General features: G+C 50.4%; 5 protein-coding genes across 9 annotated transcripts; 4 read left to right on the top strand and 1 right to left on the bottom strand.

The window, feature by feature from the left end:
- Positions 1–106: 106 nt before the first annotated feature.
- Positions 107–5,942, top strand: polybromo (protein). Its single transcript, XM_001357669.5, has 3 exons — positions 107–1,401; positions 1,466–4,516; positions 4,579–5,942. The coding sequence occupies exons 1-3, from the start codon at positions 453–455 to the stop codon at positions 5,550–5,552; spliced, it is 4,974 nt and encodes a 1,657-aa protein (XP_001357706.2). The 5' UTR covers positions 107–452; the 3' UTR covers positions 5,553–5,942.
- A 579-nt stretch (positions 5,943–6,521) lies between these two features.
- Positions 6,522–8,200, top strand: Ude (Uracil-DNA degrading factor). Its single transcript, XM_001357670.4, has 3 exons — positions 6,522–6,709; positions 6,781–6,961; positions 7,323–8,200. The coding sequence occupies exons 1-3, from the start codon at positions 6,568–6,570 to the stop codon at positions 7,948–7,950; spliced, it is 951 nt and encodes a 316-aa protein (XP_001357707.2). The 5' UTR covers positions 6,522–6,567; the 3' UTR covers positions 7,951–8,200.
- Ets96B lies at positions 8,105–18,119 on the bottom strand. The gene is made up of 7 exons (XM_001357671.4): positions 17,718–18,119; positions 12,386–12,857; positions 12,147–12,320; positions 11,173–11,317; positions 10,966–11,012; positions 8,879–9,572; positions 8,105–8,821 (listed from the first exon to the last, which is right to left on the bottom strand). The coding sequence occupies exons 1-7, from the start codon at positions 17,733–17,735 to the stop codon at positions 8,440–8,442; spliced, it is 1,932 nt and encodes a 643-aa protein (XP_001357708.4). The 5' UTR covers positions 17,736–18,119; the 3' UTR covers positions 8,105–8,439.
- On the top strand, positions 15,604–17,686 carry LOC4800431 (uncharacterized). The gene is made up of 2 exons (XM_001357672.4): positions 15,604–16,120; positions 16,180–17,686. Exons 1-2 carry the CDS (start codon positions 16,051–16,053, stop codon positions 17,583–17,585), a joined length of 1,476 nt encoding a protein of 491 aa, XP_001357709.3. The 5' UTR covers positions 15,604–16,050; the 3' UTR covers positions 17,586–17,686.
- Positions 18,120–19,442: 1,323 nt separating the features above from the next.
- On the top strand, positions 19,443–22,176 carry LOC4800432 (solute carrier family 25 member 44). Of its 5 annotated transcripts, none has more exons than XM_001357673.5 (4): positions 19,443–19,533; positions 19,972–20,896; positions 20,968–21,095; positions 21,179–22,176. In XM_001357673.5, exons 2-4 carry the CDS (start codon positions 20,200–20,202, stop codon positions 21,368–21,370), a joined length of 1,017 nt encoding a protein of 338 aa, XP_001357710.2. In that variant the 5' UTR covers positions 19,443–19,533; positions 19,972–20,199; the 3' UTR covers positions 21,371–22,176. The 5 variants fall into 5 exon arrangements, with proteins under 5 accessions (XP_001357710.2, XP_015038673.1, XP_015038674.1 ...); XM_015183187.2 differs by having other exon boundaries at positions 19,478–19,568; XM_015183188.2 differs by having other exon boundaries at positions 19,484–19,703.
- The last annotated feature ends 2,614 nt before the right edge of the window (positions 22,177–24,790 follow it).

Raw genomic sequence — 24,790 nt, 5'->3', positions numbered from 1 at the left:
TGGGGCTTGTATGAAAAAAAAACGGTCAAACTTGTCAACAAACGTACAAATTTGTCTCTGTTGTGTAATTAGCGTGTAGCTACCATGTAAAAAACAAATTTTGAGGAAATTGGTGTACGTTTTATGTTTAGACCTTATTTTACCAGAAATCCAATAAAGATGAGTACTTAAAGTAAACCATTCTTGCAGCACATTGATTCATCAATCGGATAAAATTATGGTTTTAGGACTGAAGGTCCTGGCTAGCTAGTAATACTCAACCGAATATCAAAGTCGAGGAATATGATGGAATATGAATACAAATAATTTGTCGGTATATTTTCGGTATATTTCGAAAATCTGACCGTGATGGCGTCACACTATTTGTAGCATTTTTTTGTCTGGTGGCGTCGCGTTGTCGTTTTGATAATAATATTTTTTTCAGCGGAAAAGACAAGAATAATTATTGTTACATGATGCTGAGTCGCAAGCGTCGCGCCAGCTCCATATCGAGTCGCCAGGACGAAGATCCGCTGATGCTGGACGACTCGACGCCGGAGCAGTCGCCGGTGCAGCAGACAACGACACAATCGGCGCGAAAAAAGCGCCGACTGGATCCGACCGAGCTCTGCCAGCAGTTGTACGACTCCATTCGGAACATCAAGAAGGAGGATGGCTCGATGCTGTGCGATACGTTCATACGGGCGCCAAAGCGACGGCAGGAGCCCTCCTACTACGACGTGGTGGTGAATCCCATCGACTTGCTGAAGGTACAGCAGAAACTCAAGACAGACTCGTACGACGATCTCGAAGACCTGATGGCCGACCTGGAGCTGCTGATTGGCAACGCGAAGGCCTTCTACAAGCCGGAGAGCGCCGAGTACCGAGATGCCCACGCCCTGTGGCAGCACATCCAGTCGCAGAGGCAGCGCATAATGGAGGCCAATGGAATGGCGGAAGAGGAGCCGCGTGCCAAGCGAATTTCGCGCACTATCCGCCGAATGACAACCAGCACGGAGCCGTGCGGTGATCTCGACGATGAATTCAATCAGTATGAGGAGCTCTTTGCCTCGGTAATGACAGCCACCGACCCGATCACCGATAGGGCCATGTACCGCATGTTCCAGCTGCTGCCTTCGAAGAAGATCTACCCGGACTATTACGATGTGATTGAGCATCCGATTGACCTGCGTCTGATTGCGACCAAAATCCAAATGAATGCCTACTCCTCGCTGATGGAAATGGAACGAGATCTGCTGCAGATGACTAAGAATGCCTGCCTCTTCAACGAGCCGGGCTCGCAGATCTACAAGGATGCCAAGGCGCTGAAGCGCATTTTTACGCAAAGGCGTGGCGAGCTGGAAGCGGGCAAGGGGAAGCTGGCCAGGCGACTCAAGAGTTTGTCCAGTGCGGTCATAGCCGGTAAGAGAATAAATCCTCTTGTTCTGCCCCCAAGATAGAATTTTACATTTACTTTCATTCGCAGCACTAAAAGAAAAGGTGGAGAGTTCCGATGACGAGGAGACGAGTAAAAAGGGCGAAGGTCCCATGTGGGCCCTGTTCGATTACCTTTATAATGCACCTGGGACATCGGAGCATCCTGGCATCACGGGGCCACCGCTGGGCAACTCCCTGTGGAAGCTGCCGGTGCGTCGCTTTCACCCGGAATACTTTGAGATCATCAAGCGGCCCATTTCCATGAGCCAGATCCACACGAAGCTGAAGAAGGGCGACTATGCGAATATAAGTGATATCACCTCCGATCTGTATCTCATGCTGGACAACGCCAAGAAGGCGTTCGTGCCCAGCCATCGAACCCACAAAGATGCTCTCAAGATGCTAAAAATCATGAATGCCAAGCTGGTGGAGGAGTCCCTCGAGGAGACTGGAGACGAGCTGGAAGAGGAAGAGGGGGACGATCTGCTGGAGCCCGAAAGCTTTATATCGAGCAACGCCCAGACGGAGAAGCGGAAGCCGGGCAGGCCGCGCATCAACTCCAATTCCAACTCGAACACCTCGCACACGCCGAACAACTCGAATTCGCCCAAAACGAATCGCATTGCCATCAATGGGGCCATCAAGAAGAAGATCCTTGCCATCCAGAAGTGCCTCGTGGAGTACTTGGTGGGGAATCGTCGGCCCATCGAGCTGTTCATGGAGAAGCCGCCCCGCAAAGTCTATCCGGACTACTACGACATCATCCAGAATCCCATCGACATGAGCACCATCGATCACAATATACGCACCGATCGCTATGCCACTGTGGAGGATGTCGTCTCCGACTACCGCCTGATGTTCTCCAACTGTCGGCAGTACAACGAGGAGGGCTCCACCATCTACGAGGATGCCAACATTCTGGAGCGAGCCCTCAACGAGAAGCTCAAGGAGTTCCCGGGCCTCGTGGAGGTGAAAAAACCCCTTCAGAAGTACTCCAAGGTGGGGCGCAAGCTGAAGACGGCTCTGGTTACCGATCGCCTCTGGCAGTTCTATGAGACGCTGCGCGAGTATCAGGAGCCCAAGGGCAAGCGTCAGCTGTCGCTGATCTTCACCAAGCTGCCGTCGAAGGGCGAGTATCCGGACTACTACGACATCATCAAGGAGCCCATGGACATGGACCGCATTGCCCAGAAGCTGAAGCAGTCCGCCTACGAGACCCTGGACGAGCTGGCCGCCGATTTCCTGCTGATGCTGGAGAACGCCTGCAAGTACAACGAGCCCGACTCGCAGATCTACAAGGATGCTCTGGTGCTGCAGCAGCTGACGCTGCAGTTGAAGCAGCAGCTGCGTATCGAGCGCGACTCGCTGCCGGACGTCCCGCTGGCTGTGCAGGAGCTGTTCCTCACGCTGTTCACAACGCTGTACAATCACCAGGATGAGGAGGGACGCTGCTACTCCGACTCCTTGGCCGAGCTGGCCGAGTACGATGAGCTGGGCGAGGGGGCCAAGGTGCGCGGCATTTCGCTGGACTTGATCAAGCGAAGGCTGGACAAGGGCGCCTACAAGCGACTGGATATCTACCAGGAGGACATCTTCTCCTGCCTGGAGCGTGCCCGCAAACTGTCGCGCACGGACTCGGATATATTTCAGGACTCCATCGAGCTGCAGACCTACTTCATACGCAAGCGGGATGAGCTGTGCAAGGACACGCTCAGCTCGCCGGCTCTGAGCTTTACGCTGGAGCGCCTGTTGGCCGATGTGGAGGTGATGCGACAGCAGAAGCTGCTGCAAGAGGAGCAGGAACAGGAGCAGGACAAAGATGAGTTCAATGCCGCCAGCAAGGGTGAGAGCATGACAATCAATCAGCAGGTCTACTCCCCCGGCGACTATGTGTACGTGCAGATGCCGGAGAACAAGATACCCTCGATCGCCTGCATCGAGAGGCTGTGGACATCGCCCAGCAACGAGAAGCTGATGCAGGGCTCGATCTTCGTGCGGCCCCACGAGACGTATCACGTGACGACGCGGAAGTTCCTCGAGAAGGAGGTGTTCAAGAGCAGCATCTCGCAGACCATCTCCATGGACAAGGTGCTGGGCATGTGCTATGTGATGCACATCAAGGACTACATCAAGATGCGTCCCGACCGGCTGCAAGAGAAGGATGTGTTCGTGTGCGAGTCGCGCTACAATCTGCAGGGACGGTGCTTCAAGAAGCTCAAGAACTGGCCCCAGATACGCGAGGGCAGCTCCGTGAGGTTTGTGCCGCGCGACCAGCCGCTGGAGCTGAAGCGCGTGATGTCCGTGTTCAAGGAGCGCATCGAGAAGCACAAGGGAGAGCTGGAGGAGCTCAAAATGCAGGAGACGATGGTGGAGAAGGAGAAGCCCAATGTGTCCTGCGACCCGCCGCCGAATGCCGAGAACAACAGTGTCTACTACCAGCAGTACAACACCATCTGCAGCGGGGCCATCAAGACGGGCGACTTCGTCTACGTGGCCACCCAAACGGGCAAGCAGTCCGTGGCGCAGGTCCAGCAGATCTGGGAGCAGAACGGTAAGTCATACTTCAAGGGTCCCTGGCTGCTGCCCCCCAGCGAAACGACCCCCGCCCTGGGCAAGCAGTTCTTCCGCCAGGAGCTGCTCCTCACCACCGTCGAAGAGGTCAGTCCCGTGGTTGGTGTTGTGGGTCGCTGCGCCGTGCTGGAGTACGCGGAGTTCATCAACTCCCGACCCACAGAGATAGCCGAGAGCGACGTCTACATCTGCGAGTCCGTCTACGACGAGCTGAAGAAGGCCGTGCGCAAACTGGTGGCCGGCAACATGCGCAAGTTCCAGCACAGCTCGGCCGTCACCGAGGATGAGATCTTCTACTTCAAGACTCCCATCAAGCCGGCCAAGGATGTGAAGAGCGAGATCAACGATCTGAGCATGTTGGAGGACTCGATGGATGGTGATACACCGTCTCTGAGCTCGGACATAGCGGCCATGTCCTCGCCGGCGCCCTCTGTGAACTCCACGCCTCTGACCTCCAAAGTGAAGGCTGCCAAATCGGCCAAGAAATGCCTCACCGGCTACATTCTCTACTCCAGCGAAGTGCGAAAGGGTGAGTGCTCTCAACAGTCTGTGGGATTTCTATAAGATACTGACCGTATATTCCTTTTTTAGGCATTTGCCAAAGCAATCCAGAGGCCTCCTTTGGGGACATATCCCGAATGGTGGGCAACGAATGGAAGAATCTACCGTCCAGCGTGAAGCAAAGTTGGGAGGATCGCGCCAGCAAACAGAACGAGGAGACGGCAGCCCTGCGCCGTGAGATAGATGACACGCAGAACAGTGCCAGTCCTTCGTCCCAGGTGAGTGCCACCCAGGAGTCCACAGGTCCACCGCTCACCTTCGAGTGCCTGTGGGACAAGTGCGATTTCCAGTTCGAGGAAATGCCGGACTGCACCGAACACTGCCTCTCCGAAGCCACCGGCCACATACAGCGGCATCCGCCGTCGGGCGTGGAGATTGAGTACGTCTGCCTCTGGCGCAACTGTTCTCGCATCAAGAAGTCCACCCAGGGATTCCCCAACGTGGTGCGGCTCATCAAGCACGTGCGCGAAGTGCATCTGAGCAAGTGCGGAAAGGTTTTGGGCATCACCGAGCGCAGCAAGAACTTTGTGCCGCGCCGGCAGAAGCACATGCCCCAGATGGCTGCCACTGTGCCGCTGCCGCCCAACAATGCCCATTCACCGCGTGCCGCCAACACCGCTGAGGCAGCGCAGCTGCAACAGCAGGCGCCGCACACTCAGCAGATGATGCAGCAGCCGCAGCAAACGATTGTGCTCGGACCACCGCCAGAGCCGATGTTTGTCACCGTGCCGCCGCGCACCACTCGAGTCATCCATTCGGAGGCCTACATCAAGTACATCGAGAGCCTCCAGACGGGCAGCCACCTCAACGTGGCCGCCTGCAACAACAACTGGCGGCGAGCCCTCACACACGTGACTCCCGCCCAAGTCGTGCCGAAGGTGCCACTGCCCGAACACTGGCTGGGACCCAATGCCCGCGATCAGGACAGCGTTGTGCAGGCCCTGTGCCACCTACGCAACTTTATGCTGGACGATGTGCTGCAGATTCGCCGCAGCTGCAACTAACCTCCGCCAAGCAATCATCTTAAGCCCAAAGCGTTTCGAGTTCAATGTTAAAATGCAACAGGAAACAACTATTAACCCAATCCAATGTTTTCGTATTGTTTAAGAAGCAGTCGTACCAGGACAATCGTATCTTTAATTGTGAATTATGAATTATGAGTATTTAAAGTTAGCACAAAATGACCATATCCAACGGAATTGGACTCCTTTCCCCTAATAGTTTTCTTTCAACCAATGGTTTCTACTACTTTGTTCTATGGTTTTTTCTCAAATACCAACAATGTTTGATGTTAATACTATTTACTCTTATCATCTCCTTTTCACTACTATGTTTGTAATTTCTTCCATAAGATATAAAGTGTATTAAAATTATGATTCTACTATTGCATAAAACACACGTTCTTGTTTCCACATGCTCCCCCACGCGCTAGAGAATGCTCGATAGTTGCAACTACCGCATACATGCCGTGTGCATGACAGGGCACCTTGATGCCCGAATCGACTTTCCCTGAACTGGTCCAAAATTTAAAAAGCCTGAAATTTGATGCCTATTCGTATAACCGAGTCTTCGCTATGGCTTTCCAATGGCTGTGGTTTCTTTGAAGGTTGTGCATCCGCTCCTGTGCTCCGCTCCCATATGGTGTGTCGGTTATCAGCCGCTAAGGGAATGACGTCAGGGCATTGTTTAGTTTTTGTGTGTTCTGTTTTGCTACGTAGCTACGACAACAAACCGGTTGCCCCGGAATATGTCAGCGTCACCCGGTTATTTTGTGGCGCTTATCTAATTGGCCCCTGCTCGAGCCTGCTCTGGCCTGCTCATTGCCGCTCAGTGCCGCTCGCACGCGCTCTTGCCGATGGCCTCATTGGCTGAACACCCGCTCGCCGTCGTCGCAGTCGAGGGGCTGCGCTGCCCAAAACTTGGACCTCCGAAATTAGTCGTAGTCTGCCGCTCGCACATCGTGGACGTTATTCATCAGATACGCAGCACACATTTATACTATCAACCAAAGAAGCAGCCATGTCGGAGGGAGAGTCAAAGTTTGGTTTCAAGGACATGGAGAAGGCCCTGGAGACGCTGAAGCTGCTGGAGGATCATGACATGCAGTACCGAAAGCTGACCGTTCGCGGTCTCCTTGGACGCGCCAAGCGAGTGCTGACCTGTGAGTGGTTCAATCATAGCGATAGTCTCTCCCCACTCACTTGATTCCTCCCCGCTCCAATGCGAATACAGTGACCAAGGCGGAGGAGAAGCTGAAGAACATCAATGAGGCGATTGGAGTGTTCGAGAAATGGCTGGAGGATAATGGCGGCGGGGCGTCCAGCAAGAACGCCAAGACTGACAACGAGGATAAGGTAGAGACCGTGCCCGGACTGGGCTTCAAGGACAAGGCGGCGGCGGAGGCAACGCTGAGGTAAGCGCTGAAGGAGGCGTGCTCCATTGGGGGCATACCAATGAGGCTAGCGATGACCGACCTTCGGGCGAGCAGCGAGCGGCAGTGAGCGGCAGCGGCATCTTATGATGTCATGTCACAGTTATAGAGTGTTTCGAACTCGGAAGTCTCATTAGATTGATAGAGCGAGCACCGCGCCGCTCTTGCTGTATGCCTCTCTGCTGCTCTCTGCCAGCGAAGCGGTTCGTAATTATATCGAATACGTATATGTGTACCCCTCGTCACTTGTACATATATCCGCACATTCCACTGCTCTGCCTGTATCCACAATATTTGAATATATTGTACGAGTATATGCATTCGATTCAATCCCACATTGCAGCATTCTGGCGGAGCGTGACCCGGACTACCAGAGGCTGGCCATCAAGGGATTGATTGGCAGCTCCAAGCGAGTGCTGTCCGGCACCAAGAACGAGGACAAGATCAATTCCATCAAGGAGGGAGTCCAGGTGCTGGAGGATTTCCTGGAGAAGTTCGAGGCCGAGAACCGCATCAAGGAGAATCGCGCCTACTTGGCCTATGCCGTCGTGTCCAAGCTGCCAGAGCCCAAAGAGGATCTGTCCGTCGAGTTCCTGGCTGCCTACGGCGGCTCCAAGGCCAAGGGCAACTACAAGCACCTGCGCACCATGTACCCCAAGGAGGACGACACCACCAGCTGGGACATTGTGCGCAATCGCCAGATAGCCAAGCTGCTGGAGCAGATCAAGAGCGAGGAGGCCAAGCTGTTCGACTCGGAGTCGGGCGAGCCCACAGATCTCCACTTGCAGCTGATCCACTGGGCCTACACGCCCCAGCCGGACAAGGTGAAGGCCTATGTGGAGAAGCTGGCCAAGAAGACGCCGCAGAAGCGCAAGCCGGAGAGCAGCAACAACAGCAACAGCAGCAGTGCCAACGATTCCAGCAGCGACGACTCCGACGACTCTGTGCCCAAAAAGAAGAAGAGGGAGTAGTGATGCCCACCCAGGGTGGAAATGGATCAAGGCTGCCACTTTGTAACGAACAGAAAACGGTTCATAGTTTATTTAAGTATTTCTGTAACTCAACCTCAACGCAAACTACGATTAATGGTGGACATCTTCTATATATACATATATATGTATGTACTTATGTATTGTGGTATATAAATATCGTATTGCGTGGGCGTATGCCTCGCGTAGGCCTCGCTTTGATGAACAAAAACAATAAATCCGAGAGAGAGTATTGCATTTGTGCCGTTACACATCGAACATCACGTTTTTCGACGTTCCCCAACACTCACGCACTTGTTGTTGTTGTCTAGCACTCTTTTCCGTTATTTGTGTCATCACAGCGAAACCTTCATTCGACATTCACCCCGCACTCCGCACCCACGCAACTAAATTACACAATGTACAAGAGACCCAACAACCACGCCCATCCGGCAACAATCCCACGCTCCGCCCACAGTCCACGTGCATGCACTAATACTTATGCAAGCCGGCCGTGTCATAATAGTCCGACTTTGGCACGCGGGGAGACTGCGCTTGGGCATCGGTGGGAGCTGGCGGCGTCTTGGCCAGCGACAGAGTCAGCTGGTGCTGATCGCCCTTGCCGGTTCCGGCGGTGAGGTGGCCATAGGCCATGTTGAACAGTGCATCCGGATCGCAGACGAAGCGGTAGACATAGCGCTCCCCGTTCACCTTCTGCATGATGCCCTTCTCGTAGTAGTAGCGGAGACTGCGGGACAGCTTGTCGTAGTTCATGGCCGGGCGGTTCTTCTGGAGGCCCCACCGTCGGGCCACCTCCTCGGGCTCGATCAGCTTGAACTCCATGCCCCGGCCGGTCCAGGCAATGCAGCTGGCACTGCGAATGGAAAGAAGGATAGTCACAAAGAAGGTGATTCACATTACGGACTCTCACCTGGTGTTGGGCTCATCCAGAAGGGCCACCAGGAACTGCCACAGTTGCAGCGAGCCGCGACGCTGACTTATGGGCTGTCCGTTGCTGCTGGTGGAGATGCCATTGCTGGCATAGAACTGGTCCAGACGCAGCTCCGCGTCGCTGGACGTGGTCGAATCCACCACGCTGGGCCGCAGAGCCCCGGGATAGGTGGAGGATATGGTGGCATTGTACGGACCGCTATCGTACTTCAGTTCTGAATCACTCACCGCCGCCGCCGAGGTGGGGGAGAGATCTCGATAGACGGTGGCATGCGACTGGGACTGCGTCTGCTGCTGGTGCACATAGTGCGCGGGCGTGCCGTAGACAGCCGAGCTGGAGATGACAGCCGTGTGGCTGAACTTGAAGGCGGATGCTGCATGCAGTGGAGTCAGGTGGGTCAGGGCCTGCTGCTCCGCCTGCTGGTGGTGTCCATGATGATGATGATGGTGCGGGTGCAGTGCCGCATGCTGCAGTTGCTGTTGGTGATGCTGATGCTGTTGCTGCTGCTGCTGCTGCTGTTGTTGCTGTTGTTGCTGCTGCTGCTGCTGCTGTGCCGCTGTCGTGGTGGAGTCCGCGTGCTCGATTTTCGTGTTGGCCTGGAAGTGCTGCCCAGAGGATACATCGTTGCAATAGACAGCAGCAGCAGCGGCGGCGGCGGCAGCGCTGGACGTTTCTGGAAAGGATCCGGAGCCGGAGAAGAGTTGGAAGGAGCTGAATGAAAGCCGCTTTCATGCACGTTTAAACAATGTCGAGACATCGAGGGAAGGGGCACTAATTACATGGGTATCAGAATACCCTTACTCAAAGCAAAGCCTCAAGGGTGTCTAGTAGTGTGAATGAAGGAATCAGTGAAGATATAAGACTAATTGTATGGTCAAGTGTTCCTGAGGTTCACTATTCCTTAGCTCTATAAATTCTTCTTAATATGTTTCTGTAACCAAAATCTGTATCCCTTAGACCTGTCGTATCTTGTACATTTTTCAGGGTATTCCACACTTCGTTAAGTTCCTAATGAGCTCTGTTGCTCTGTTGTTTCTGGTGCTGCTTTGTACCTAAATGGCCAAGGTATTTAGCAGCAATTAATTATTTAAACAGCCCACTCCACCCTCTTTGCGACTCTGCCTCCCACCCACTGGAGGCAGGCACTGCAAAATGGCTCAATATGCTGCAATTTAACAGGAAAACAAACCTCTCTGGGTGTGCACCCACCCAACCCACTCGAGCCCACTCGAACCCACTCTCCTGCCCGCCAACTCGGAGCTTGCCCTTTTCATTAGCTTCCATTCCCAGGTCTTCCTCTGACTTTCGTTCTTTCCATCCCACATTCCACTCCCCCTGGGCGCGACTCGACGCTGGTGGCATTAAAAATTCAGAAGATACCTCTGCATAATCCATGAGCAAGTGTCGACAAGTAAAAACATCATTGCCGATAACAACAGCGATTCGACCGGCGCGACGCGACGCACCGCCGCTGATGGAAATGCAAACCTGTTGGCCGTGCCCATAAGGGGAACGCCCCCACACCAGTACTCGTTGGGCTTGAATGGGGTGTGAGGACAACGCACCCCCCTCTGAAGCACTCGGCGGCGGTCTGTGATTGAGCTGCTTGTTTGACTGATACTGCCTCCCCATCGCTGCCTCCTCACCCACCCACCGGAGGCCAGCTACTGTATCTCCGTGCGTGGCGCTGCTCTCGAAATTGAATTCCAAGCTCGTGCCTCTGGATGCCGGTGGCCCGCCAATTGGATTAGCGGTTACTAACACCGGCGATATTGTTATTGTAAATTATGCGCGCAATTTCATTCATTTTATTTGAGAAAATATCCAGTAAAACGAAGCAGAAAAACGGAGCCCAATAATTCCCCGTAAGTGAAACGAACCCACGAGGCCATCATCTTGGCCAAACAAATTGAGTTATTGGCATGCAAAACTGATAAGGCGTGGAGCAGAAGCCTCACGGATAATTTGAATAAATGATGAACGAACGAACGCACATGGCTTTAATAATTTTCTTTTCATTTTTCATGTTTCATTTCGATCTACATATTAAGTATTCGGGGACTTACCTTCGTCGCTCTTTTTCAGAATGCCCGCGGGTGGCGATGATGGAAATCTGGCGAGAGCATAAATCAAGAAGAATATTGAGTATAGGGAGAAGGAGAAGGAGAAAGGAGACTGCCCAGGAATTGCTGATTGACTTAAAGTTGACTTGTCTTGTCAGCATGAGCTTCAATAATCCAGCGGCAGCGGCAGTGGCAGCCACATCCACTTACCTGTAGCAATATGGATGCGGATGCGAGTGCGGAAGCGGGTGTGGGTGCGGGTGTGGGTGCGGGTGCGCATGGGTGTGTGGGTGCGTCACAGCGGGTATATCGAAGAAAGTTGATGTTCTTTCATGGCGCACGCCTTTGACATTCACTGCAGAGATTCCAAAGAAAGTAGAACCAAGAAAATTACACATTTTTTGCGGCTGGATTCATAAATGTTAGTCGAAAGCCTCCCAAACTCGTACTCCCACTACTTAATCCAGGGAGCCTCAGCTTTGTTAGATAATATTTCATATTAACGCTCGCACCGGGATGTCTTTGAGACCACAAATCGAGCTTGTCAAATGCACTTGACTTGGCCATAATCGAGTGGCAAGACAGGTTTAAGATTAGATAACAACAAAAAAGGAAGTGCTTTAGTCTGCCTTAAAGAGCCTCAAGGGAATACATTGGTCTTGAATTGTTTTCGATTTGCTCAAGTTATCTTTGAGATTAACTTTCAATCGGATTTATGTATGAGTGAGATTTCCTGTAGCTTTAAGTAGATTTTTCATCTTTCCGAATCAGTTGAAAACTCCCTAAAATCACCGACGATGCTTATTTTTATGTTTTCCTGAAGCTCTAAATATATTTATTATATTTTGGGACTCGGCACGCGCCATCTCCAGTCATGCTTTCTTATTAAAAACTAAACAAAACAAAAACAAGTTAAAACAAAGCCTCCAGGCGGCAAACGGGCCAGCAAACCCCACTCCAACCAGTCGAAAGTCCTACCCTTCCCCTACGCCTACCCATTCCCGTCGAACGGTTTCTCATACCAAAACCCCCCTTAACTCATAATGGAAAATTAATAAACAAGGGGGACGAGTAAATAGATAAAACAAACAGATACAGATTCGGGAGGGGGAAGCTGCATCCGGGCTTGACAGTGGGTGGGGGGAGGTGGATGCGTGGATGCGTGGAGGTGGACGGACGCTTACCATTGTACCTTGCGTTCAAGTAACCCTCGGTGGATGTGTCCAGCCCGAATTTGCCAATAGCCGGCGTGGGCGTGGGCGTTGCATACATGACCAGCTCGTCGGCCAACTGCTGGTGATGGTGGTGGTGGTGGTGATGATGGTGATGCGCATACCAGGCCGATTCGCGTGTGAGATCTGCGGAGGGAGAGAGGAGTTCCTTAGAGCAGAGGGCCATGGGAGAGTAGAGGATCACTACAGACCATTGCACAGCGAGGCGCCGCCTCCGTTGGAGCTGCTGGCGGCCGCGGTGGCATTCATCAGGGCGGACGTTGCAATCGATGCCGGCGGCGACAGGCTTCCGGCTAGGCCCGGCGGTGTTGCCGTCGACTTCTGTCCAATGCAGATGGCCTCCATCAGAGTGTGGCCGGCATCCAGGTCATTGCTGTGACATTTCTTGCGCTCCGTCTCCAGGTGGCCGCAACTGGAGGACGATGACGATGAAGATATGGCCTTGGCCACGGCCGGCAACGTCGAACTGACACAGGAAACCACCGAGTCTGTGGTTAAAGTGGATGTATTCGGCGCCCCATGGTAGAGCCCCAGATGATGGTGATGATGATGGGGATGATGGTGCGGATGCGGATGCGAATGCGAATGGGAGTGATGATCCAAGTGCGTGAGCGTCTGCTGGAGCTGCTCCAAGTGCGTCTTGGCCTCCTGGCTGTAGTCGCTCTGTGAAATAAGGAAATGAGGAAACCAGACGCAGCAGGAAATTACTCATGAGTTTTGGGCGTTACTTTGGGGTTCGATTCGTGTTTTGGCCTCCTCAAATTAGTTGTCAATTTGTAAGTCTCTGTCTTTGGGGGAGCATTTCAGTAGCCATCGCTTAAAGGGGGCCCTTAAAGCCACCTGCTGAGTGCGTTAGTGATACCCGCTGCTAACAGGTTGCAGGAAACAATGGAACAACAAAGCCCTGTCCCAGTCCCAGTCTCAGTCCGTCACATTGACATAGTCAAGTGAATGGAACTTGTGGCAATTAGTTTAACAGCTTCTGCCTTTGCTTTTGCTTCTGGGTGTCAATTGGCCGCGTTGAAGCGTTGTTCTTGCCCCGGCCGGGCCCATTAAGTAATGAGACATTGTCATGGCACAACTAGAATTCGCACCTCATACTACCACTCGTATGAGGTATGGGACACTACCTCCATGTATCTCCATCTCCAACTGCGGTTTATTGACACTTTTACATTTAATGAGCTCTGCGTTGAGGTTAACCTTTCTTTATGGTCACACACTCTCGCTCTCTCCCGCGGACATCTCTCTGCCGGGGGACGGAAACTCTCATTAAAGATTGCTGGAATTTCACTTTTCGTTAATGGGGGAAAATCGTTTGTAAATCTAGCCCTAGCCCAATCATATCTCAATGCTATGATGAGTGATGGTAGATGATGGCGGTACTATCTATTCTCGGAAGAAAAGTAGCTATAAAGACGGATCCAAAGTAGACAAAAAGAGTGTTTCTCCAAAGGCATTATCGAGTCCAAACAAATTGCACTTTATTTACCCAAATACATTACCCAAATATCTGTCAATATTTTACTTGGAAACAACTGATAAAATAATAGAACATAAGGCATAGCCATCCGATCTCTCCGTACACTTTCGGCAGACAGCTCTTTCTCCTCAAAATTCATTATCGAACTCGGTTTAAACTAAATGATAAGGATCACAGGAGTGGGCCACACACACCCAATACAAAATATAGTGTTAGAACAAAGACCTGCCCAACTTTAAGAATGGTATGCAAAAAGCCAGTGTGAGTAATATTTAGTTCGAATCTTATGCTTCCCAGAACTTCAAAGGGGTGTGCAAGACGTCCCTTCTTGAATTATGTTTGACCGATTTTAGAAAGGTTAACAGTTCATTGTTTTTCTAAAACAGAAAATAGTCTAAATAGAAGAGAGAGCTTGGGTTACCCCAACTCCTCGCTGTCCCACACACAAAATCGATTCCCAGTTCCCAATGAAATAAATTTAGAGGCGAAGACCATTTCGAAATGTTTGCTTTTTGAAAACAATCTTCTTGGGACGTACATCCCAAAAGTGCATTTCGTATGGTATCCCTCACTTGACATTTGAAAACTGGAACACCAAACGGTGCGCGGCGATGCGATGTGCACCGTCGCATTCGAGAATCATTTGTACGATAGTTACCCCTAATTACATGCCCGTAATCGTTGCCGGTTGGGCTCTATCGGCAATAGAAGCATCAGTTCCAGTGCCAGCTCCAGTGCCAGCCCTGCTCCAGATAGATACTCTCCGAAACGCAGAAAGCGGCACCGGGCCCGTACCCGTGCCGTCCCTCTTTGTAATAGAAGAAGAAATGCAGAATTATCAGCTTTCTCCTCCTCCAAGCCGTGGGTTATGTAAATCTTCGTTGACGTGTACATTCAACTTGGATTCGTGGGCGGGATTACATTTGGCAATACTCAAACAGTCTTGCTTCCGCTTTCTGCCGGTGTACAAAATTTTGGATAAATTGCAAAATATGTCGTTTGCTTCCGTTTGCTAAGTGCAAGCAAACAATTTGTCAAATCAAATTACCACAATTATTTAGTGTAACTGTCACGATCACATAGCGCACTCGGAGGCAGTGGCAGAGGCAGTGGCAGAGGCAGAGGCAGCCAGCGAAGCGTTGTCACCTGCCACGCGTGCGCAACTGCAGCAAGGGCTCAACGATGACAGCGGTGGAACGACTAGGGAATGCCCTCTGAATGCCCTTTAGCTTTCGAAAGCGTCCCATAGGATATGCTTAATATATTGGTAGAGTTTTACAGATATATAATAGTAGGATTTCTATAAAAAGGATCTCATTTTCGAAAGGTTTCCCCAGATCGTTTCATCTACAACTCAAATAAGTTTCCCAAATCACTATTGAAATAGAAGGGCTATCACTTGTGTTTAAGTACTTCTTAGAGCTTCAATATGGAATGGCTTAGCTAGACATAGTTCCCCTATAGTTGGGGGAATATACCCTTTACCTAGAGGGTACTGCAGGCCCTACCATTAGACCCTAATTTGTATGCGCAATGGATGCCAATTACGATTGCAATTGGGAAAAACAAACGTTGGCGGTGACTGACTGACAGTCGGAGTCGTCCGTTCGATGAATCAACTTTGAACTCTGGCAGACAATGAGGAAGGTAGGAGCCCTCGTATGTGTAGACTGGTGGGTGGTGGGTGGTGGGTGGTGGGTGCGGGTGCTGGAAAAGATTACGACGCATGCGCGCCCGCAACTGCCATTACGAAACTTTGGCTGTATTTACTTTGCATCGTAGAGTGGCTCTGTGTGAGTGAGTGTTTGTGTATCTGTGAGGTTGATCTACTTTGCAGCAGCCGCCACACGACACCAGAGGACAGAAGCAGGGGACAGAAGGGCAGAAGAGGCCGACAGAAGACAATGCTTTTCTTTTTTCGTATTTTTCTGCTTTTTTGTGTCTTTTTGTCTTTTGTTTCCACGCTGAGGTGCGTTGTGTGCGGCAAATTGGTTGGCGGCTGTCGCGGACTCCGAGTCCGTACCCGACTCTGACTGTAGCTCTGAGCTCCAACTCCAGCTCTGGGCTCCAGCTTGGGCTTTGGCTTGTGCTTGTCGTGGAAAACACTTTCACTGCACATGAGAAGGCAGTGACACGGTCGTCACCGTAGTCTTCGCTGTCTTCGCTGCGGAGCGCTCTTCTTGTGGGTGCTGTGGCAATGGAAGCGCGACCGAGCCAGTTTCTCGGCCTGTTCGCTTCGCCTGCTTTGCCTTTTGCATTTTCGTTTGAGCTGTGGGCCAGTACGGAGGTGTTTCTTCTCAGCTTTCCATCCCATCCCCCAAAACATCCACTAGAGCGCTTCAGAATTACCTGCTCCATGTTCAGTTCAGAGCCATGTCAGAATACGTTAGCCGGGATTATCTTTGGCTGTGCACTTTGCTGCTGATCTGCGCCCTGATCCAGGGTAAGTAATCACTCGTTGGTCACTCTTTAGTCGAGGATCTACAATACCCTCACTTCCAGTGGCCCTGTCCCAGCCGTATCAGGTGCCGCATCGCTGCTCGAATCGTCTGGAGAGCGCCCTAGAGCATATGCGACGGCGCAGCATTCAGACCAAGAGCTCCTCCGATCGGACTCGCTCGCGGTCCATGTGGCAGCCGCCGGCACAGAGCCCCTACCAGCTGTACCACAGCTTCTATGGCCAGCACAGTGATCCCGAGGATGATTTCTACAACGGGGGCGGCAGCTACAATTCGGGACGTGGCTACCATGCCAAGCTTCTGCACAGGAATGGGCGTCCCTATCCCTTTGCGGACTCCAGTGCTGCCCTGGAGCTGGAGGAGCTGCACCAGAAACAGCAACAGCAGCAGCAGCAGCAGCATCAGCAGGAGCACCGACAGCCACACAAGCTGGCCATATCCCGGGTGGAGGTCGAGGATCTGAAGGTGCGTGTGCCGCCCGCAAAGTCCGCCTCCCGTTGGGTGGAGATCGACAAGTGCAAGTTCAGCACGGAGAACTCCACGCTGGACACGCGACTCATCTTCCCGGATCTCACCCTCAGCGGCAAGGTGGTGATGCAGCCCATGGGCGGACGCTGCCACATGATACTCCGCCTGCGTCATGCTGGCATCGAGTTCCGAACGGTGCCGCTGGGCTTGGACCCGGGCTCAGGCTCGTCGCCGCCCTCGTATGAGCAGTCCAGGAGATTGAGCGCCTCCTCCGTACGCACGGACTCGCACTTTGCGGAGCCCGGCTTCATCTCCGTCTTTGCCCATGGCTGCCAGGGACCGACTGGCATCCGGCTGCGACAGAACTCGAAGCGGAGATTCGGCTACGGGCCAGGAGCCGCTCCGCAGGTGGAGTTGGGCGAACCACATGTCATCATGGGCACGACGCGACCGCAGCCACAGAGATGGGGCAAGTACCACAAGCCGGACTATGACATCAGGCTGGACCACACCACGCAGCGGGACAAGAGCCTGGAGCTGGGCAGCGATAGCCATGGCCAGGACTCGGCGGAGTTCGTGGATGTCAATGCGGACAACTTCTACCGGCGGCAGTTCAACAAGCGGCGACGTCGTCGTCGGCGGTTCGCCGAAAACGGACCCACGGAAAATTTCGTGGACCAACTGAGCTTCAACGAGGACGTGCTCCACTTCGAGGACGAGCAGCTGCAGCAGATGGTGGAACCAGATGCCAGAGCCTTTGCGGACATCTTCAGTGCGAGCGGAGGAGCTGGCGGGTTTGGGGGCCTCAATTCCAACGGGGACCGTGAGGAGCTGGTGGGTGAGGCCATGTCCCACGAGCTGGAGAAACTCTTCTCCATGGGAGTGCGCGGACTGCTGACCACCTACATGCAGCGCGCCCTGCAGCCGGCCATCAAGGAGACCCTGATGGAGAACATGGGCTACACCCTGAGCTATGGCTGAGCCCCACATGGGGCTCACTTAAGTATTAGCCCCTTAATTTATTTCAGATTGAGCAGAAATAAAAGCTTTAAGCAGAATAATTGATACATTGGATACCTGGCACTCGACTGACTCTGTTTTATATAATCTTACCAATTTGGCGGTATCCATTTAGTGGAAACTATAGATCACACGCTTGACTCGACACACTCACACACGGCCGGACCGGACACACTCTTGAACTTGATGGCGGGTTCCGCTGGCCTGGGTAGAAATGTTCACTAATAGGATTGCGTTTCGCCTTGTTTCTGCACATCAATAATGTTCAATTATTCAACACTCCGATGGCTTTCACTTGTCGCTGATCAGCGCGCATTCCGTTGTCATCGTGCAGCCGTTCTCGAGTATCCGTGATAACTGGCGTGGTGGCGGCGTCGCAGGACTCGACCAGAGCCTGGCTGGGATTGGGGTGTCTGTTAATGGGGGTGGATGCGCCAGGATGCTGTGGATTGTTATCTGCGCAGGTGCGGAACGCCCCCAGAGGCTAGTCATTGGTTGAAATCCTCTAATGGGCAGTGGCCAATGGTAACTGAATGTTGTCGCTAATTAGTTTGAACAAAATATTAACATTTGATAATTGTTTAAGAAATTGTTGAACTATTTCTCGGAATACAACAAACCGTAAGACTCTAACTGAAGTCTTAAATGTTCTTAGATTCTTAGATTATTATTAAATTAGATCTTATATAATATGAATGGAATTTCATAATCAAAGTATTTCTTATCATAGTTACGAATTTCAAGCCAAAATTTTGAAATTTAGGTGAACGTTAGCCACCAGAGTTGCCAGCTCTGGTGGCCTTAGGTCAAAGCGCTGCCAGACTGCTGGATTTATGTTGGGTGCACAAATTTTCAGTATTTTCAGTAAATTTTCATCATTTATTTGTTTGACCTTTTTCGTTAAAACCTTTCTTTTAAAAAAAATCAAATAAAAGCAAGTGTTAAGAATAGGCGAGTCAAGTATAAAATTGATTCATAATCGTATAAAACTAAGTGGGCATTGCTAAGCGGTCTATTTAACTGGTAATATTTGATGGAAGATCAAAATTGAGGAATTCGTCGTAGTTTTTGAATCGGTAATGGCCCGGTTGACAACATTTAATTCCGTGTCGCTCACATTCAAAAAAGTTAGACTTGGCGCGCACTACATGCATCCAGTCGATAGTATCGATAACCAAACTTGAATCGGGTAAGGACCTCTATTACCCGATTGACAGCAATGAGTCCCATTGCGGAAATATGTGTCATTCCAGGCTCTAATTAATGCAGAAACTAGATAGTCTCGGTTTTAAACGATATTTTGCAGCACATCGTCTGTCTGCAGAGACCAAGAACTTGTACTGGAATCAGTATATACATATGGACAAGAAACTAATCAAATGCATGAATAGGCCAACAAAATTCAATCTAAGACATGGTCTTTATTAATTACGTTTGACAGCAGCTTGCAGTATAAGCTATAAAGCTGCAACTTTATATAATATTAACGAAATAGGGTATACCAATGCCCATACTCTGGTTGACACGAAATGAATCTGCAAATACCGGCAATACTGACGTCACAACATTGCGACTGTTTGTTTTGTTGAACATTTTTGTTGACACCCTTTTTTTGTCACAATAAAAAACATGCGTGTACTTAGATGTAGTTAATCTTGAACAAAATTGATTCAGCAATCATATAAAATTATGTGGGCAAAGCTGAGAGATCTATATAGTTAGTAATATCACACGGAATATCAAAAACGAGGAAAATATATAATAGAACTTGAATTAGTCAGTATATTTACGGTATATTTTGAAAATTGGACGGTATATTTCGATGTATCTTATCGATATTCCGCGATAAATCGATAATAAAATAAATCTTGTGATATGTACAATTCAAGTCCAAACATACAATACAGGCGTGAGTAGGAAACAATAACAACATCCAAGTGCCGAGTAGGTGGAAGACCCACCCCAAGGATTTCTGAAGCAGTGCAGCGCGTGCAGAGAACTCCACCTTGAAACTTTGTTTACGCACAATGTTTCTGTTAGGGTGGGGGGGAGTGAGGCGTTGGGTGGCCACTCAGTCAGGTGGTGCCTTGTGTCTGCGCATTATATAATGAAAACTCTAATATTACAAATGTGTGAATGTCGCTGGAAGATAAGATAGCCCCTGGGATTACGCAAAACTCCCGCCGGACGTCCTCCTTGGCCTTGCCTACTGACCAAAGGTTGAGGCCGCGTTTACCCCAAAAAAAGATTCAATCTGTCACGGCGCGACCTTGAGACCTTTGCAATGATTTTCGTGCGTATGCGTTCGAGTTGCGTCAACACTGAGATGTTGTTTTGTTCTTTACAGATACACACACACACACGAGAGCAGAGCGGAAACAAAGAGAGAATAGCTAGGGAACTAAGTGAATAATAGTCGTCATGCTGGTTGAATGCCCCCGCCGTCAATGCCCGAGGATGCTCTGAACAGTGCTGAGCCTAGAAGAAAGCGTTACATCCGCATTGGCATCACTCACATACTTGCCCCGCATGCAAGCGTATTACTACGGACGCACAGTGTCCGACAGGTAGCACCATGGCGGAAACGAATACACGGCTCACTGTGCCGTCCGGTGGCGCCGGCGGCACGACGAGTGGGGTGGACGGATCTCCATACATACGCACAATCGAATGGAACATGATGAACAAAACCAAGTTCTTTCCGCTCTCCATGCTCAGCTCGTTCTCGGTGCGCTGCTGTCTGTTCCCGCTGACCGTTATCAAGACGCAGCTCCAGGTGCAGCACAAGAGCGATGTCTACAAGGGCATGGTGGATTGTGCCATGAAAATCTACCGCTCCGAGGGTGTTCCTGGACTGTATCGAGGCTTCTGGATATCGTCGGTGCAAATTGTGTCGGGCGTCTTCTACATCAGCACCTACGAAGGCGTGCGACACCTTCTCACCGACCTGGGTGCCGGGCACCGTGTAAAAGCTTTAGCCGGAGGTGGATGCGCCTCGCTGGTGGGTCAGACCATCATAGTTCCTTTCGATGTTATATCACAGCATGCCATGGTTCTGGGCATGTCGGCGCATGCCGGAGCCAAGGTAGATATTAATCCGTTGGGTATTAAATCATGGCCCGGCCGCAGCCGCCTCCATATTTCCATGGACATCGGACGGGAGATAATGCGTCGCGATGGTCTGCGCGGCTTCTACAGAGGCTATGTGGCCAGCCTCATGGCCTATGTACCCAATTCGGCAATGTGGTGGGCCTTCTATCATCTATATCAGGGTGAGTCAGCCCCCAAAGTGCCTCCATTAGCCAGATAAGATTAATTCAATTTGGATTGCTCTTCATTCCAGACGAACTCTGTCGCATCTGCCCCGTTTGGGTATCCCATTTGTTCATACAATGCGTGGCCGGCAGTTTGGGTGGCTTCACAACGACAATACTAACAAATCCATTAGACATAGTGCGCGCCCGTCTGCAGGTGAGTCTACCGTCCACTCCACCGGCAGAGTCATAAATAGAATATCTTATCTAAATCATAATGTTGTCGTCACTCCTGTCTAGGTCCATCGATTGGACTCGATGAGCCTTGCCTTCCGAGAGCTGTGGCGGGAGGAGAAATTGAACTGTTTCTTCAAGGGCCTGTCCGCCCGCCTGGTGCAGTCGGCGGCCTTCTCCTTTAGCATTATCCTTGGCTATGAGACCATCAAACGCATAGCCATAGATGAGCAGTACAAACACCAGATACGATGGTAATGAATTGCGCACAAGACCCTCAAACCAAGCCCAAACCCAAACCCAAAACGGAAACCAACTCAAAATTGCATTTACGCGACGTACTGAAAAACCACCAGAGGTGATTCGCCTACGTTTGTAAATACCAATGAAGGAGAAGAGCACAGGTTAACTAGTTAAATTTGCTGACGATAGGATAGCAGAATGTGGATACCGTATACCGGATAACGGATACCGTATACCGGTTATATTCACGATGTACTTTTAGTAGAATGTTTTAATTTGCTTGCGTCTAGGAAGTTCAAATACTGCAATTTCATATTCAAATACCCCAAAGTGTTGTAGCATAAAGTGTAAATTATGTTGTTATACTGCTTAGTTATTTTTTTATACCTAACGACTAGAGGCAGATAGATCGGTGACAAGCCTAATTTATTATATAGCAAATATACATAGAAATTGTAATTGTACTTTGATGATGATGTTGATAATAATACCATTTACAATGGTAACCAAATTACTTATACTTGTACACTACTTGCGCACAGCAGAGCAATGTTTGCGCCAAAATCATATTACTATACTATATTATATTGTACTGTTTAGGTATTCTATACTGGACATGCCGAAATAAGAAATTAATGTCGAAACAGGGCAACACCGGGGAGTGGCAGCACACGCCCCTGGGGAAACAAACACCTACTTATACATAGTTAAGCATTCGTGTGTCTGTGTGTTCTATGAATGAATAGTTTTAGTTTTAGTTTGCATATATTGTAATAAAGTACAAACCAAGAATTGTTACATTTTTGGCACTGTGAATACTACATTGAAATCCATGCTCCATGTGCTGTAAGTGAGGAGACGAGTTCTAGATGTGTTCCATCCTTGACCTGCTTCCGAATCTTCCTTGGCTAGGTTTACCGGATTATCACTTCTTTCATAATAGATTTGTTCGGAGCAGAACCCAGCCGATTAGCTGCTTACCAAATAGCACCTAATTCTTGGCCCTCAGCCGCTTATTTTGTTTGTTACTTATGTCTATGTCACTCATTTGTTTGTTAAAGCTTTGCGCTTGCTTGCCCTGCTAAACGCTCTCTGCCAGCTCGCTCTTCGCTATCTCCGCTTTGCGTCTGCCTACCGACGTCGGCCGAGCGAAGCTGCGCTTAGCGATCGGAGCGGCAATGTAAAGGGCAGGCAAGCCACACTTGCAATTTGGATGTCACGCATTAAAGAACATATCGCAATTTTATTTCTGCGCCGAGTTTTATTTAATTGAAATAATTAGTCGGCCGATTGGGGATAAAAACCATTATCTCCACATAAAATTTGGTGACCCCGACGTGATCTCTGAGTTGCAGTGTCAATTAATTATCATTCGCGATCGACATTCGTTAGCCTTAAAAAATTTTCGGCGGTTAAGCACAATTCGGTGCTAAAACATACTTACATACACCTACATACACGCATTGCTGGATATTAATTTCTCTGTCGCGACAATTCGGTCAGTGCAGTGCAGCGAACTCACTAATACACACAAGCGAAGTACAAAGCGGAATCGGACAGCTCGCACAGCCGCACAGCTAAAGGCATTAGCTGTAATCCCTTTACTTTCGGTTCGCACGTTTATACGTATACAGGGTGTCTTTTTCGGTCGTGCTGAGTGACTCTTTTAAAACCTCAACATGGCAGCACCTGAGCCTACCAATGTCGCGAACGCAGCAATGCCGAGTGATGTTGATTTCTACAAGCACAAGGCCGAGTCCGTCGCGCGCCAACTAAAGGCCATGGATCGCTTTCTCACCAAGGAAGAGCTTGCCGAGTTAGATGAGGCAGAACTTCAAGCTCGCTTAGAGCAAATTGAGCGAATGAATGCGGATTTCGATGCCGCTCAAACGAGCCTTGAAAGGTTGGATTTCCTGCAGTTAGCCCATGATGCCCGGCTGGACTTTGCGAATGTTTATGTCAAGGTTAGGTCCAGGCTGTCGCGGGAGTTGATGGCTGCTCGCACGGTAAATGTTGCCAATTCAACAGCTCGGCATACTCTCGAGGGGAATTCGTCGTTGTTCGCCTATAATAGTATAGGTCGTTCTCGAATGCCCGAGTTGCAGCTTCCGCGATTCGGTGGGAACTACATGGATTGGCCAGAATTCCACTCGATGTTCTCGACAATGGTGCACAAAGACCATCGTATCCCAATCATCGAAAAATTCCAATATCTTCGTGGATGTCTAGATGGTGCTGCGCTGGATACGATTCGTTCCTTGGAACTTTCTGAGGAGAATTACGACAAGGCGTTGAATTTGCTAATGTTGCGATTCGATAATAAACTGTTACATTTTCAGGCACACGTCAAGGCTATTTTCGGGCTGCAAGGGGTGGAGAAAGGCTCAGCTATCGGCTTGCGCGCGCTCAGCGACAAAATCAATTCGCACTTGCGTGCACTTCAGACCTTGGCGACCCCGCAGGAGATTTCGGATGGGTTGCTGATCTACATCATAGGCACGAAACTGGACCACAAAACAAAGGAGAAATGGGAAGAGAACTTGCCGACGTCAGGATTGCCTCGGTGGTCAAGCATGGCCTCATTTTTGGAAGCGAGATGTCGGATGCTGGAGAATTTGGGATCAGCCATGGCAACAAGTCCTAGTCAACAGGTGGGAGAAGACAAACCTGTCACCCTTATCACCTCCAGTAACGACCATCCTAACCCCATATGTAACCATTGCAATTCCTCCGAGCATTACATATCTAGATGTCAGGCATTCCTGAATCTCTCTGCGTTTGAAAGATACAAAGAAGCAAAGAAGAGCCGCTTGTGTTTGAACTGCCTCAACAAAGGCCATGAATTGCAGAGGTGCAGGTCAGGACTTTGCAGGCATTGCCAGGCCAAACATCACACGCTACTCCACATTCCATCGGGAACGGGTGCTTCATCTTCCTCTTCACCGGCCGAGGAATCGATCCAGCAAGAGGCCGCGACTGTGCTTCTAGCAAGCGGGTGTTCTAGCCCTCCCCCCTCGATCCAGAAATCTCAGCCTAGCCAGAACGTGTTGCTACCTACTGCCCTCGTCCATGTAACAGATCGTTATGGAGCACTTATCCCATGTCGTGCCATTTTGGATTCTGCATCACAGGCAAACTTCGTAACATCTAGACTTGCTGATCAGTTGCAGTTGGATCATCGCTCGTCTTATGTTCACATCTCTGGAATCGGAGATTCCATTCTACCTTCGAGCAAGTCTGTACATATAGTTGTACAATCCCAGGACGCAAGCTATCGAGCTTCCTTCGCTGCAATTGTCACCAACTCAATTACGGAAATGCAGCCTAACTTCGGCCTAGACGCAAAGGATTGGCCCATGCCGAATAATCTAAAACTAGCTGATCCTAATTTCTCCAAGCCCCAACGTATCGATCTGTTGATAGGTGGTGGTTTGT

This window comes from Drosophila pseudoobscura, chromosome 2 (assembly GCF_009870125.1).
Source record: "Drosophila pseudoobscura strain MV-25-SWS-2005 chromosome 2, UCI_Dpse_MV25, whole genome shotgun sequence".
Classification (NCBI taxonomy): domain Eukaryota; kingdom Metazoa; phylum Arthropoda; class Insecta; order Diptera; family Drosophilidae; genus Drosophila; species Drosophila pseudoobscura.
Note: the sequence above shows the minus strand (reverse complement) of the source record. Positions and strands in the feature narration are given on the sequence as shown.